General features: G+C 39.0%; 1 protein-coding gene across 2 annotated transcripts in view; it reads right to left on the reverse strand.

The window, feature by feature from the left end:
* Stk32a (serine/threonine kinase 32A) overlaps positions 1-12,823 on the reverse strand; it is a 131,029-nt gene that overhangs the window by 3,649 nt on the left and 114,557 nt on the right. For both annotated transcript variants that reach the window (XM_005380662.2, XM_005380659.1), the window contains 4 exons: positions 5,174-5,290; positions 2,760-2,885; positions 1,030-1,158; positions 339-403 (listed from right to left, as the gene is read on the reverse strand). In XM_005380662.2, the coding sequence (XP_005380719.1) occupies positions 339-403; positions 1,030-1,158; positions 2,760-2,885; positions 5,174-5,290 (437 nt within the window). The remainder of the gene's footprint in view (positions 1-338; positions 404-1,029; positions 1,159-2,759; positions 2,886-5,173; positions 5,291-12,823) is intronic.

Below are 12,823 nucleotides of genomic sequence, written 5' to 3' on the forward strand. Positions count from 1 at the left end.
GCTTTTTTGGAATGTTAGCATCTACCCAACAACTTATAAACAGATATGAGCCAAGGAAATCTTAAAAAGTCATTGATTGTAAATGTAGGTACACCATCTTCTGCCTTTCCCATAGAGAAAAACTTGACGCTAGGCTAATTCATCTACTAAAAACAATTTACATCCCTTACACAAAAAAAAGGTTTCCTCAATTTTTCAAAAAAGTTCATAATGGATGTGCATCATTTGTGCCATTGTAAAAAATAAACATGTTTAAAAATAATTTAATCCCGTCAAATGTATTAAAACCCCGAAACACGCTCATTTTCTAAGCTGCTAGTCTTCTAGGACTGACTTACTTTTCTCGGTTGAAAATTATAAATTCCTTCTGGACAGACTCAAGATGTTCTTGAAGAAGACCCATCTTCACAAGGTGAACAGTGGAAAAAAAATAGAGGAACTGTTAAGAGATGAATGAAGATCCTCCAATAGCCAATAACCTACAGATTGTCTAGTCAACCAGTAGCCCAAAATAAACACCAAAGTAGCTTTTGAAATGGAAATTAAATGAAGTTCCCGGAGAGGTGGCAGCATAGGAATCTCCCCACTTATCCAAGTGTACTGGTAAATCTGATGTAACTATTTTGGAACTCTGGAGAGTATTAAAGCCTTGGAACTTCCATTGGGAAGGCATGGGTGATAAAGTGCAGTTAATTACTATCAATTTCTGCTCTGAGCACAGTACCAGCACCCATCCTCCTCCAAGCACTTGGCAGGGAGCTGCTCTAGAGTAGCTTGCACATAGCCTGCTGCAAACACAGTGGGAAATTAGGACTGGGCTCTCCAGGTCCTGGGCTCTGTCTGCTTCTCACAGATTGCTTTTTTTAATAGCAGAGGAACAAACAAGGCTGGTGGTCACTGCTGTACCCCGCTCCTTGTCATAAGGCCCACCCCCACCTGGCAGAAGCAGGGTGCTGAGATGATTGTCCTGCTGGGTGGCAGCCTTCCCGGGCGCACTGCTCACCCTGAGTGTGGTGGGGGCTTAGTTACCTGCGAGGAGTCACATTTCCTCATCTCCTTCTCTTTCTTTGCCAAACGCTTCTTTTTCTTATGAAGAGGTTTGGATTCCAGAATCATTTCCTCAAGTTCAAAGGTGGGGTCACAATTCAGCCTGCCCTTCTGCAAGGAAGACAGGTTGGCTCAGGGTTCAGAGTCCTGGAACAGTCTAAGAACACACCAGACCTGACCCGGAGTCTAGCACGTGGCCTTCACGGAGCAGCCTAAGGATAACAAGCTCGGGTTCCCACTCTGAGTTCCTATTAGTTACCACCGGCATGAGTTTTCATATTCTTCAATCTTACATTTTGTTCATTGTTTTTAAACTTCCAGTTAGCTCTTGCAGAGTAAGCAAAGAAAACTAAATTATTTTTCTGATGTTTGAGCTATTGAGTTTCTCCAAGCTTGTTCTAATGACCCTGTGAGCAGAGACACGTGAGTCCTGGCTCGGCCTCTCAGGTCTCGAACCAGATTTCTCAAGTCAGGACAGCGAGCCAAGGAACTGCCTTTAATAAGCTCCCCCGATAATTCAAATTCACAGTAGAGCCAGACAACCACAAAGCTGCACTTCTCTTAGGGTGATGCAAATGACAAGCAGTGGGAATGGATAGGGGCTACCTAGACCTCCATTTGTGTCAGACACCAACCAGGGTACAAGCTGCCCACTGCTGAACTCCATAATAAGGGCCAGAAAGAACTTCATCTCTCTTTCTTGTTGTTCCACCCTTAGAACTCTTTTCTCCCTTACTTTGCATTTTCACCCCCTGGCGTGCCCTGCCTGGCTGTTTACAGAAGCCACTATATGCCCACAGCTTCGCCAGAGCTTACACAGAGAATTCTGAATTGTTTCTACTAGTCCTGTCAAGGGACATTATTCCTCCATATTCTTCCTGATTATGTATTCCTCAACTGAATGCATAATTCAGTCCCAGGCTGAGAGGGAGAAGGAACTAGAAGCCTCGCTAGGGCCCCTAGGCCTAGGCTTTACAAGGAATGAGCATTGAGACAAAGATGTCCCTTAGTTTGGGTACTCAGTGGGAATTTTTTTTGGTGACTAGTCCTTAAATTTATAGACCCATGAGAGAAAACTAGCAAAAGGCCAGGTGTAGGGGTGCATGCTTGTAATCCTAGCATTCTGGGAGGCTGAGGGAGGACTATCAGAAATTTAAGCTCAGCTTGGACAATTTAGTGAGACCCTGTCTCAGAATAAAAGATATAAATTTGGCTGGGAATATAGCCCAATGTGAAGGTCCTGGGTTCCATCCCCAGTACCAAACAAAAAACAAAAACTATCAAAAGGAAGAGGGGTGAATGGTAAAAATTAATTTCTCACCCTACCCTCAGTAGTTTTCAATTCTCTGACTCTTAGACCTTCATGGGCACAAATTACTAAATCTTTGGAATTAGAGAACATTTTTTTCAGCCAGCAGATTCATAGGAAAGACTATTTGGGAGGCTAGAACTTCTTTCTAAGAAAAACATAGCACAAAATGTTTTGAGGATCGTTAGCTCCAACTCCAATTGTACTCAGATTAGCATGGCCACTTGCTGGCTGTGTGATTCTGATGGTCAACTTACCCCATGGACACCTCGGATTCCTTATCTGTAAAATAGGGATTTGGGCTCCTTCACACTTGTGTGATCAATAAGACAATGTGTAGCTCCATCACACAGAGTAATGATCACCAAAGGATATTATTGCAGGTTTGTCAGGACTAACTCACATTAGGAACAAAACCTGGAACGAGCCTCTTCTCAAAAACTGCATCCCAGTTCATATCATTCAAATATGGGAAGTTCTGAATGTCACTCAAGCGAGAAAATCGTTGGTCCGGATTAGGTTCAAGTAGCTGCCAATGGAATACAGACATCATGGTTGGGAGAAAAGTCAAAATTTAGGGGTAAAAAAAATCACAGAACTTCCCTTTAAGTGTTTTCATGTAGGATTGAAAGACACAAGGCAATGCTTCTCTTCTCTGACCTTATTTGCACATAATGTACATAATGGCTCATTAGGACAGATGCTAATTTGTCTTCAGTTCCTGGATTTCCTTACTAACTATGGTTAAGTTTGTTCTCAAAAGCTCAATTTACCAATCTGTAGAAAAAGAGATAATAACTTATTTCATAAGGCTGTAACCAGGATTAAGCGAGGCCTGGTAGGTAAAGAGCTTTATAGAGTGTCCACTTATGTTAGGAGATAAATTTTCTTATATTTTCACAAGGAAAACTGGTTCTCCCTAAAAATTTTAACTGTTTTTATAACTAAAATACATTGGACATAGCAAAGATACGATATAACTTACTAAAGTTACTGTTCCAGTTTTTTACTAGTGGATTTAAGGTTTTTCCCTGCTAACCACTCCAAAGCCAACATCATATCAATGGTGCAGCTCAAATGGGAAATGCCAGTCCCACTTGAGAATGTTCTTAATAGGGCAATCACGGAGTATCAAGGTGTAATTTTGGGGTGAATGAGGCTTGTCTTGGAATTGAGACATATTTGCTTACAGAGACGCTCATCCTTCATCACTGATGTTACTAATGACAGCACCCCATCCCAACCCTGAACTTGGCCCCAAAGACAAGGAGCTTCGATTTTGAGCATTTAGCCTCTAAAGCTGTTTTCCTTTACCAGCTACAACCTATGAACTAAAAAACAACAAGCAAAACACCTCAGCCCATCTTCTTGGGCTCCTTATTCTTTGTTTTGATTTATTATTAAAAATAAGCTAATGAGCTCTTACTATAATTGATTTAGGCCATTTGGTGAACATAGGCATCACAAAAATCTCTTAAAAGCTGTGCACCTCATTCTTTCAAATATTTAACAAATTTTACCACTTGTCAGGTTCTGTTAGAGAATAACGTGTCACACAGTCATAGTTCCTACCCTCACGCAGGATACTGCAGTAAAAACACTGACCCAATGATCACAACAACTCTGGGCATGATTTCAAACCAAGAAATATAGTATAAAGGGAAAGAATGTGAAGGAACTTACAACAGAAAAAGACTCCTCAAGGAAGTGATATTTGAGCTGCTAAGATCTGAAGTTGTACTTCGCAAACTGTGTGGAAAGGCCTGATGTTTTTTTTTTTGTTTGTTTTTCTAACCCACTCAAACCAACACGTGTCCCTTTTGTGTATGTCTAGTACACACCTACACACCACATCCAAGTCATAGCTGGAGTTTTACACCAGCGAAACAAGCTTGAAACCTATTCAATGAGGCAAATCCACCGACCATGTGATTAGATACTACAGTATTGTCAATCTGCTATGAATGTTTCCAAATGCTCTCAATTTCTGTACATATATGGACTCTTAAGGAAGAAGTCTATGGATTAAGAATCAGTCAGTGAATCTTGTTGAGTAGTGCTGACCCCAGGGAGGGAGCTAGAGAGCTAGGCTGAGCGATAACGGTCCGGAAAGAGATGCGCATGTGCAAAGGCTGTGTGGAGAAGGCAGGCTGCTGCGTGAGTAGGAGGAAGTGGAGGAGGAAAAGAAAGAAAGGAAGAAGAAGAAGAAGAAAGCCAAAGCAGTTTTGGGGTAGTCAAAAGGGGGACAAAAATTCAAAATAAAGCTTGAGAGGGAGTTGTATCATGCACATTGTTTTGCTCTTCTTTCTAAGGCCAACAGGAAGACCGTCAGCTGGGGTAGAGCGGAGAACAGAACGCAATAGCAAACGTATGGGAGAGCAAACCAGTTACAAGACAAGACTTGCTGGCAGGTGGACTGGCGAGATATTAGTAGAGATAAAGAAGGGTGAAACACTCAAAAGATATTTAAAATGTAAAATTTTCAGAACTTTAGATATGAAGATGATGAATGAGCCCTGGTTTTGGCTGGCATGAGTAGATAGATAGAGGAGTTATTCCAAAAGAGGGAACATTGAAAGATACCCAGGAAATACAGAGAGTAAGAATTGCATTTTGGACAGCAAGTCTGAGAAAATTTTGAGACATACAGGTGCACTTGGAATTGACTTAAGCCACATCTTTGAAACCCATTAGCTGTAACAACCATTCTAGAAGTGGTTATTATCACGATTGGCTCAATATTATACATTCTAATTTCTACCATTAAAGCAGAAAACGTGCTTCCTTTTATCACTTCTGTTGGAAGCACAGTCTTACCTTTTTAAGAAGTGACACCATTTCCTGTGACCAGGCAGAAGGGTAAGTCACAATAGCAGTCTCAAACATGTGCACAATTTCCTTACTGGAAGTACTGGAGCGAATGTGATATGGTCTCTTAAGGGAGAGAAGAGGCAAGAGTCTGCATTTTTATAAGGCAAAAGAAAAAGATGAGCAAATGTTCCCAAGCTCAACTTCCAACCAATGAAATATCAATTATAACCCTTTCAGGGGAATATGGTTGCCACAGTGTATATGATCAATAATGGTGGGTATCCCACTTTTAAAAGATGCCAGAAACCTAGAATTTCCTGTGAAATATAATAATTTTTAAAAGTTGATAATTCCACTGATCCAAATAAAACATTTCAGTGGGTTAACTCAGCCTCTGAGAGGCCGGTTTGAAACTTTTCAAGTAACTTATACAAGTATTTATATAAAATACTGGACAAGTGCCCAATCAGCTAAAGTTTAAAAATTATATACAAATTTGTTATAAAGCAATCCACACTTGTACCAGACCCTCCTTTTCTCTTACTTGAAACATAATGAGAAAGTTCAAGATAAAAAGTGGCTCAGAAAACATCAAGCCCAGGCTCAAATGCTAGGAGTCCTTGGCCCCATGGAAAGTGAAGTGCAGAACTGTATAATGAAGTAAAAACTTTGAAAACAAATTCTGGAAGAAGCAAGGTTATCGGTTTTTAACTTGGAGGAAAAATTGAAAACTGGAATTGTGGTTTTCACAGCTGTCCATGAGAGGGCAGCCTAGTTCAATAGTATCTTTAAATGACTGACAGGATTTCATGTTTTTTTATGTAAAGTGTAAGCAGTATATACTCAGAAAGTATATCATACTCACTTTCTCATCCAGGGACCTATCACCTAATATGTCTTTGATATTTTGTTGAATGAATAAAATTCTTGTATTAAATTAACCACAGGATACTGCATATGAATACCCACATGCATCACACTCCCGGCCCTTTCCAGATGTTTAAAAATGATCACTGACAGATGAACTAAGTGGAAGGGAAGGACAGGGTCTACATTTTCTTTGGAATAAATAAATGTTAAGAGTTAATGAAGTTGAGGTTTGAGCTCCAAAGGCAGAAGGATTTGAGTGCTAAACTCAGCCACTCAATTTCTGAGCTTCAGTTTCTTTATCTGTAAGAAGAAAGCTACTTTATCTGTATAATGAATCACTCAGTGACGCTGCTGGGAAAATTAGAGAAGTTCTCAGTGAAGTGTCTACTCCCTAGCACACATAGTACAGGACAGTTGTTCTTATTGTTAATGACACACATGTAGAAAGGGGCAGATATGCATACGAGTAGTGACCAACAGGATGAGTCTTTAATAATAATGGGATAGGAAGAAAGGCTCAACTCTATGCATGATAAGTCAATGTTGGTTACTTATGGAATCATAAAGTAGAAGGAGGTAACCCCTAAGATTAGATCAAACTTTGCATTTTTTTAAAGTAAGGTTTAAAAGTAAGTGTCATAGTTGGTAATGATGTAGGGGAAACAGATGCTCAACTCAATATCAGGCAGTTCTAGAGGCTGTATGGCCATTACAAAGTGTGTTTTCATTACCCACGGACACGATGGGTTCCTTCACAATACTCTGGCCACGTGTACCAGCAAGGGTTGGGTCAGACTCAGCCTACTTGAGTTTCTAGGATTTTATGCCTATAGCACTTTGTTTTCCTTTCTCATAAATTTTTTATTTATTTCACGTCACTGCTGTTTCTAAACCTACCGTCTATTTGCCCTCTTGAAAGCAAAATAATTTGATAAACTTGAATGAACTAGCCAATGAACGCCACAAGAGAGTAGCTTAAGAGTGTGTGGTTTTCTTCATTTACTTTAGAAGGCCATGTGAGTGAATTTAACATTTTTGTGGAGGGGATATCTTTCCACTTATTTCGATTGTTACTTTAATAATATTTGTAATTTTCATTCAGTGTACAAGTCTGACACATCTTGTGTTAAGTGTATTTTTTAGTTTTCTTGATTCCATTCTGTATATAATTGTTTTTTCTGTTCTTTTTATTAGTACAGGTCTGAATCACCTAAAGAGTACGTTCATCTTCATGGCCTGCCAGTTCATTACAAAAATAATCAACCTGTCTTTAGCTTACTTATTAACTTACTTTTCTAGTTCTAAGTTTAAATTTCACTTTAATTCATTAAATGCCATAATTACGTATTTATTCACCTGCCAAATATTTAGTGGATGCCTACTATGTCCCAGCACCTCTTTTCTGCACTGGGGATGCAATGAAGAATAAAACAATATGGTTTCTATATTAGCAGAGTCTAAAGTCTAAATACAGAAACATAAATACCTATATAGACCATACACACATAAACATACATTTAACATATGAGATACAAGGAACAAAGGAGAGTTATAATATGTAACCAGATATATAAAACAACTGTGATGCAAAATATAAATTGATAGTAGAGACTATAAAGAATGAACAAGAGAGAAAGGTAAAATGTTACATACAAGTAGAGGATGTGTTATAATTATATTTCAGGAGTACAAAAGAAAGAGTTGCAGCTAAGGATGTAAGATTTTGGTGCAAAAGTACAGAGGTGCTGATTTTAACTTTGTACTTATGGAAAAAACTACTAAAGACATGGACCTCTGCCTTTTAAGGGCAACAGGTAACTAAGAGACTGAGAGACAACAAACGAGGTTAATAGGGGAGACGTTAGTGAAGACTGTGACCAAACTCAGAAACTGATGAGAAGTTTCCAAGACCTGTTTCGAATCACTAAAGGCTACACAGGGAGTCAGGAGGAAGTTAACTGAGGAAATAACTGGAGGATGAGGTGTTTCTACTTTTAAGTAAATGATGTGATTCTTCTGCTTTCTGTCTGTATAAACATCAATATACCACTACGGTTACACTCACTAGTTGTCTTTTAAAAAAGGGACAAAATTCATCACAAGAAGGAAGCATGTGATACATGTTCTGTCCATGGGAAAACTATGTATCTGGTTTACAGAGAGGGTCCTCTTCCATGAACATAAATTGCTTATCAGAATTTGAATATGCTTCACAAACAGTGTTAGAATACTCTCCTAAGGGAAGTAGGGGAGTAAAAACAAGGAACAAATTAATGTTGAGATGTGAAATGAACACTGTAGAGTGAATGAAACAGATACAATAATGAGACCCTCCTTTGGTTCATGTGGAAACACTTATCTTGGCTCCCTGAGCAAAATGAACATTAAACTATGGTGACCCCATGCTCCACTATGAGCCCACAGTGAGAAGGTAGCCATCTGCAAGCCAAGAAGAGATCCCTCACCAGATCCTGACTTTGCTGACACCCTAGTATCAGACTTCCAGCTTTCATGCTGGACATGGTACATTTCTTTTGTTTAATACCCCACTGAATATAGAACCGATAGTAAATTACAGTGTGTGTTTAAATTTTAAAAATTTTGAAAGACACCCCTTGTTCATGGTGGAAGACTGAATATAGTGAAAATGGCCATAGTCCCAAAATAATCACACAGATTTAATGCAATCCCAATCAAAATGTCAATAGCATACCTCACAGAACTAGAGAAAACAATACTAAAATTCATTTGGAGCCAGAAGAGACCTAGAAAAACAATTCTGGGCAACAAAGGGAAGACAAGGGACATCACAGTCTCTAACTTGAAAGTATACTACAAAGCTGCCATGATAAAAAGAGCATGCTAGTGGCAGGGAAAAAGAAAAGAAAAGAAAAGAAAAGAAAAGAAAAGAAAAGAAAAGAAAAGAAAAGAAAAGAAAAGAACGGACCTGAGGATCAATGGAACAGATTAGAAGATGCAGAAACAACTCCAAAGACACTCAGACATCTTATCCTTGACAAATGGGCCAAACACCTTCATTAAAGATACTCTTTAATAAATGGTGCTGGAAATACTGGTTTTCTACATGCTGAAGACTGCAACTAGACCCATATCTCTCACAATGCACTAAACTACAATTGAAATGGATCAACTGTCTAAACATTAAAAAAAGAAACACTAAATCTGTTGGAAGAGAGAATAGGTAGAAGTCTTGAAGACATAGGTATAGGTAAAAATTTTATTAACAAAATCCCAATTGCACAGGAAATATCAAAAAGGATCAACAACTGGGGTCTTATCATACTAAAAGGTTTTACACAGCAAAAGAAATCATCATAGAGTGAAGAGATAACCCATAGTGGGGAAAAAAAATCTTGCCAGCTATTCCTCAGGCAACAGACTACTATCTAAAATATATATAAAGACCTCAAAAAAATCAGACCCCTGAATTTAAAGACCAAATCTAAAATGGGCATCTGAAATGAACAGACACTTCTCAGGTGAAAAAACAGAAACAGCAAAGAAATGTATGAAAAAAATATTCAACATCACTGGTCATTTGAGAGATGCAAATTAAAATAACACAGAGATTCCTTTTCACTCCAGAAACAATGTTTATTATCAAGATGTCAAAAGCCAGGTGTGTGGTGCAAGCCTGTAATCCCAGCACTCAGGAGGCTGAGGCAGGAGGATCGTTGCAGGTTCGAGGCCAGCCTGGGCTACAAAGTGAGCTCAAGGCCAGCCTGAACTGCATAGCCAGACCCTGTCTCAAAAAAACAAAAATAACAAGAAAGAATGTCAATGAATAAATGCTGGAGAGGCGGTGTGGAAAAAGAAAACCTTCTTCACTAGCAGGAATATAGACTGGTGCAATCACTGTGGAAATCAGTGTGGAGAGTCCTCAGAACACTAGGGCTAGAGGTCCCAGCTCTTCCCTCTCCTAGTATCTTCCCTAAAGAATTAAAAGCATCATACCACAGTGATATATGCACACCCATGTTTATAGCAGCATGGTTTGTAATAGCTAAATCTTTGAAATAACCTAAATGCTCATCAATCAATGAATGGATAAAGATGTAGGGTTTTTTAGTATCATGAAGTACTACTCTGCCATAAAGAAGGATAAACTTGGGACATTTCTAGGTAAGTAGATGCACCTTGAGACCATACTCCTGAGTGAAATAAATCAGATACACACACTTAAATATGGCATTGTTTCTCTGGTAAATAAGGACCAAAATGTACAATAGATCTTGTGAAACAGGAAAAAAAATGTTCAAATCAGAAGGGGAACTAGGGAGGGGATGAGGGAAATGAAGGAAGGGAAAAGCAAAAAATGAGAATAGAAGGAAAAATGGAAACAAAGCTTTTGTAAATAAGGACAGGAAGGGGGTTGAAGGGAGGGGAATGGGAAAAGGAGAAGAATGAAGAGATATCTTGTATGGGTGCAAATTCCCTACAATGAATATGATCATTAGGTATCTCTAAAATGTACCAATAAAATTAATTCAAAATAAATTTTAAAATTTTATTTTAGTAAGAGATAAATTGCAATTAATACCCCTCAGAATATGCCCCCTCATTTTCAAAACACTTATCCCACCATTTTTGCCACTTCCTGAAGCAGTTCTGAAAGTCCACTTTTGTAGTTGCACTTATAAGGTGTGATCAAAAGTAAGGTGAAGACTGCTGCCAAGTGCCACCTGACAGAAATGCAGGATCATAAAAACATTACAGTGTGTCCTCACCTACTTTATTCACCGGATCTGGCACCACGTGATTTCCGGCTCTTCCCCCAGGTCACAAGGACCATAAAAGGTAAAAGGTTTGAATCAATTCCGGACATTGAGGTGTCAGGAGAGCACAACTAAAGACGGTCTTGAAAGGGTACTTCCAGATCTGCTTCAGAAAGTTGCAGGAGTGATGGGAAAAGTGCACTTCAGGCAAGGGAAAGTGTTTTAAGGGGATTCAAGGCAATATGTCTTTTACTGTAGTAATTATGTTAAAATTTAAAAATTCATTCTTGTTTATGGTTGCATCTCATATTTTGCTAAGGCACCTTTGTCTTTAGTTGATTTAAAAGATTCTGGTACTGAGCAGTGAGGTGCTTCTGTGACTGAAAATGTGGAAGCAACTGGAGCTGGTAAGTGAGTAGCAGTCAGGAGAGCTCTGAGATGCAGATTTTAAAAGCAGATGTTAAAGGGTAGCTTCTTCAGATATCAGAAATGAAGAACATGTTACTGGCAACTGAAAGAAAAGCGATCCTTGTTATGAAATGTCAATGAACTTGTCTGAACTGTGTTTTAGTGCCTACCAGGTAGGATTTGTGAAGATTAAAGCTAGAAAATTAGCTGAGGAGATTTTAAGGCAAATGTTGAAGTAGTCTGGCTGGGTTCCTCTTGAGCACTTCTAGTGAAATGAGAAAGAAGAGAGAACTGAAGACAAAACTTTTAAGCAAAAAGGAATCAGAACTTGATGATCTGTAAAACAATTGGACTATCTGTACTGTAAAATAAGAGAATGCTTATTCTGAAAAGAGCACTAAGGGTATATGGTTGAACTACCAATTGATAAAGAGATGGTGTCTGTGACTTATGAACTTAATTATCACCTCAACAAGATTCAGAGATAAAGACTGGATTGCATTAGCAGAGATACTGACTGTTTGAATTGCAGAGCACAAAGATGCAATAAAGGAAGGATATCACACTTTCAGCTTTTATAAGGCAGGACCATAATACTATCTGGCTGTGAATATGCAGCATTCTTCAAGTAAAGAGGAGAAAACCCACGATAATGATTTGCAGGCCATCAACACTGACAGAACAGACTGGCTTGTGGAGGGGCAGGGAACTTTCTGCCAGGGTTTCAAAGGGCAGCACCACACCTGGCCAGCTGTCGGGGGGGGGGGGGGGGGGGGCAGAGAGCCCTGAGGACAGAGCCCTTGTAGAGATGCTGTACAGTCTCCCTTCCCCCACCCTCAGCAACGGGAGTGAGGCTGCCAGTCTGAAGTTCTGGAGGACAGGTAATCAATCAAAAAAGATTGTCTTCCATATTTTTGTTTTTAATGACATGTAATATTGATATTATAATATTTGTATCACATCACCATAATTCAGTACATGGATACAATGTTTCCATTTCTTCACATAATACCATTTCTATCTGCTGGGAACTTTCAAACTCTTCTTTAGTTATTTCTAAATGTATAATGAATTGTTATAGGCCATTGTTGTTCTGCTGTGGTGTAGAACATCAGAACTACTTCCCCCAGTTGCATCGGGATTCCCATTATGTACCCTCTCTCTATCCCCTTCCCCTCAATCCTTCCTAACTTGTAGGGAGCTCTAGTGAACTCTCTACTTCTGTGTGATCAACCTTTTATGCTTCCCCAAATGGGAACATGTAGTATGCGTCTTTCTGTGCCTGTAGTGGAATGGATTTCATCCTTCATGATGGTCAAAGGGGATATTCTTGAACCTTAAAATGTAATGGGCATTTCCTCATTGGGTTTGGAATTGGATTTGGGCTCAGGGCCCCTTTCTCTTCATATTTCTCTTTTGGAATGCAATTGTCTATCTGATGTCTATGTCACCACTGTCTTTTAGAAGCATATGACTTGTTTAGTTGTATAGGTTTACAGTTGGATAAGAATTTTTTTCTCACTATGAATCATACCTTGAGTTTCATCCATACTCAGTGTGGATGATATTTAAGGAGACTTTGGACTTTAGAGAGCTGAGTTGGTGCTGAAATGAATTAAGGCCTTTGTGGCTATGGAAATAG

Source organism: Chinchilla lanigera, unplaced genomic scaffold (assembly GCF_000276665.1).
Source record: "Chinchilla lanigera isolate Chin_1 unplaced genomic scaffold, ChiLan1.0 scaffold00014, whole genome shotgun sequence".
Lineage (NCBI taxonomy): Eukaryota > Metazoa > Chordata > Mammalia > Rodentia > Chinchillidae > Chinchilla > Chinchilla lanigera.